The sequence below is a fragment of the Diospyros lotus genome, chromosome 3 (assembly GCF_014633365.1).
Source record: "Diospyros lotus cultivar Yz01 chromosome 3, ASM1463336v1, whole genome shotgun sequence".
Classification (NCBI taxonomy): Eukaryota; Viridiplantae; Streptophyta; class Magnoliopsida; order Ericales; family Ebenaceae; genus Diospyros; species Diospyros lotus.
Window position 1 is genome coordinate 15,077,144 of NC_068340.1, and position 3,375 is coordinate 15,080,518.

General features: G+C 42.5%; 1 protein-coding gene across 1 annotated transcript; it reads left to right on the forward strand.

Moving 5' to 3' along the window:
- The first annotated feature begins 563 nt into the window (after positions 1 to 563).
- LOC127796440 (lysM domain receptor-like kinase 3) lies at positions 564 to 2,412 on the forward strand. Its single transcript, XM_052328589.1, has one exon. It carries the CDS (start codon positions 792 to 794, stop codon positions 2,094 to 2,096), a length of 1,305 nt encoding a protein of 434 aa, XP_052184549.1. The 5' UTR covers positions 564 to 791; the 3' UTR covers positions 2,097 to 2,412.
- The last annotated feature ends 963 nt before the right edge of the window (positions 2,413 to 3,375 follow it).

Genomic DNA, 3,375 nt, shown 5'->3' on the forward strand with positions numbered 1-3,375 from the left:
AGCATATATATTACCATCAATTATATTTTTAAGTGGTGCACGTCAAATGTTAGGCACCAAGCACTAGGCAGAGTCAATTGGGGTAAAGCGATTGGTTGGTTTTTGACATTTTCTGGTACTCCACACACACACATAATAAGTAATATTAAAATAAATAAGCAAACCAACTTGATGTGCTTCACTCATCATCAGTGGGTGACGCGAGGAAATGAACCGTGGGATGGGTCAAAGAGTCTCAATAAAACAAGATCGAATACAAGAATGGCATCAAGACGAGATTTAACAAGTATTTTAACAAGAAAACAAAACTTGTATTTTAATTGCTTTATATAAAAATAGTAATAACATTAATGTATTCTTTTCAAGTATAAATGATTTTCATATAATTTATAGGTGACTTTTTATATATTTATATATATATATATATATATATATGAAGTCGGTACAAAAATTCTCAATGAAAAAACCACATTGGAACGGAAGGAACTGAATTCTTCGCAAGTACCTGATGTGAACTGAACAAATTCTCAGTTAAATGATGTATGCTTTAAACTACGTCGTTTAGATAAGAAGCTGCTTTTGCTTTGATGGCGACGGGACTGTGCGGAGACAAAGAAAAGTTCCCGAAAAGATACGAAGAGAAAGCCCCATTTACCAAGTTCCTGACCGCCGCCTCTGCCACGGCAGTTCTTGCTGGAACAGAAACGGACATTTGGCAAGGTTTGTCACGATGAAACGTCAGGCTCAATCTCAGGCTCCCATGGCCTGGCCATGTCTTTACTAATTAAGCTATGAAATATTTGGCAAAGTTTCTCATGATGATCGCTTCTTCTTCTTCTTACCTCATGTGCAAGCCCAAGAAGAAGACCGCTACTGCTCAAGCGATCCAACCCCAAAAATCTACTACTTCTCGGTCCTCCAGAGGAAGCTCCGCCGCCGCTGCCGATCGATCGTCCAGCACCAACAAGACCACCGGCTCCGGCGCCTATTTCGACGACTCTTGGCAGTCTTCTTCAATAAATCTGAGCCCGGGTTCGTTGCCAAGCCTCCGAGAAACCTTGCCGGAGAACCCTCACATATACGACTTCTCAGAAATCTGCTCCGCCACGGGCAATTTGTCCGCCAAAAAGTTCTCCTCCTCCTCCTCTTCCGCTTCTTGGCGCTGCGTGCTTCGCGGCAACGACGTCCTCGTCTTCCAGAGGAAGCTTCTCTGCCCGATTTCCACCGACCATCTCCGCGAACGCCTCTCCTTGATCTGCAAGGGCCACCACGCCAGCTTGATCAAGCTTCGCGGCGCTTCCGTTTCTGGAAACTACATTTACCTTGTCTATGACTATGTTCACGGTGCTAACCTCGCCGATTGCCTGAGAAACCCTAGAAACCCCAACTTTACCGTTCTTTCCAATTGGATGTCCCGAATGCAGATCGCCAGCGATCTGGCTCACGGCCTTGACTATATCCACCATAGTACGGGTCTCAGTTCCAGATTCGTCCATAATCACATCGAGAGCTCGAGCATCATCGTGACGGAGGAACCGCCGACGTCTCTGAACGCCAGAATCTGCCATTTCGGGACGGCGGAGCTGTGCGGCGAGATTGCCATCAACGATGAGAAAGCGAAAGTTCTGAAGAGATCGGACAGCCGGAAGATGAAATTGGAGGGAACGAGAGGGTACATGTCGCCGGAGTTCCAGTCCACCGGAATCGCAACGCAGAAGACGGACGTTTACGCGTTCGGGGTTGTGATCCTGGAGCTGCTGTCCGGGGAAGAGCCTATCAAGTACAGGTTTGAGGATGAAGGGGGCGGGGGTTACAAGAGGATTTCGGTGTTGGAGACGGCGATAGAGGCGATGGCGGAAGGCGGCGGGGGGAGGTTAAGGAGGTGGATAGACAAGAGGCTCAAGGACTCCTACCCGGTGGACGTGGCGGAGGAGATGACGCGTGTGGGCCTCGACTGCGTGGAGTCGGATCCGAATAGGAGGCCCGACATGGGCTCCGTTGCGGGTCGGATCTCCAAGCTCTATTTGGATTCGGAGAATTGGGCACAGACGATAGGCGTACCCGCTGACTTCAGCTTCTCATTGGGCCCACGCTGACATTTTAATATCTACATCTGTAGTCTATTCACCGGAGATTTGAGAAGCCCCTTTCTTTTTATTTATTTTTTATTCACACATGAATGAGTTGATAATTTTTTTTCTTTTCTTTTAATTTTAATTTATAAAAAAAATACAGCAGAATTAGATTGTTTCTGATGAATAATAATGATACTTTTTAATAGTTAAATTTTTTTATTACTTTTTCAGACTGAAATGAAGGTCTATTTTTTTTTGGATAAGCAAGATTATATTGAGATCTAAAGAGAGGATAACTGATATTTATAATGCTCAAATTAGAGGTTATTAGTTGGACTCGTTCCTATTTGATGATGCCGGACTATCACTTAAGTTTTGTCTCGAATTGAATACATGTAAGGGTGGGGGGTTTTATCTCTTGAGAGAATTCTGATACTTAAGTTAGTAAGAAAAAATGTGAATAAATACAAAAAGTTTTTTTTTTTTTTTTTGTGTGTGTGTCTCCTTATACTTTTAAGAATTCAATCCTATTTATAGATGAAGTGGAGTGACATCCAAAGTAGAGTTTGGTCATTGGATTGAGATTCTCAAATAGTTGGAGAGATTTTTAAGATAGTAGAGTGAGATTTATGGTTAACGAAGTCCAGGTAATAGATAAGATCTACTTAAATCTTTCATGTCAACAAGTCATCAAGATCTAAATCTAGGTTAAGACGAATTCACGTCGAGTTAGATCTTAGGGATAGGCAGGAATCCTAAGTGAAAACACACGATGAATTCATATTGGCTTTTCTTGACACACGTGACTCATGGTGATTGATGGGGATGTTGAATTTGATTTTGAGAATGTATTGATAATGAGAATTCAAATATGAAACTTTAACGAGCCTTCTCAATTTTCTATTAAATACTTGAGTGATGTAAGTTTCAATAGAATTAACCGTAATATGCTACTCTAGGTAATATGTTACTCTAGGTTTTTGTTGTTGCTAAAAATACAATAATTATATTTTTTTTCTAGGATCAACCAAAGTAGAGTCTTTCATTGAAGCTGAGGGTTTGAGATGTTATGGTCGAGGCCAATCAGGCTTGAATTGGGTTAGAGTTGCAGTCCCAGAAGGCCAAAACAATTGGAGTCTGAATGGGTCTTTGGGGAGATGTGCCTTCGAGGAGCACAATGTTACCTTAGCCTGCAAGCACAAAGAAGGTCCAAAAGGCATGCAGGAGGCTCCCTAACGTGAGCACTTCGATGCCTAAGTTAGACAATACTCCAAGAAGTATGAGAAATGTACAAGTGTCC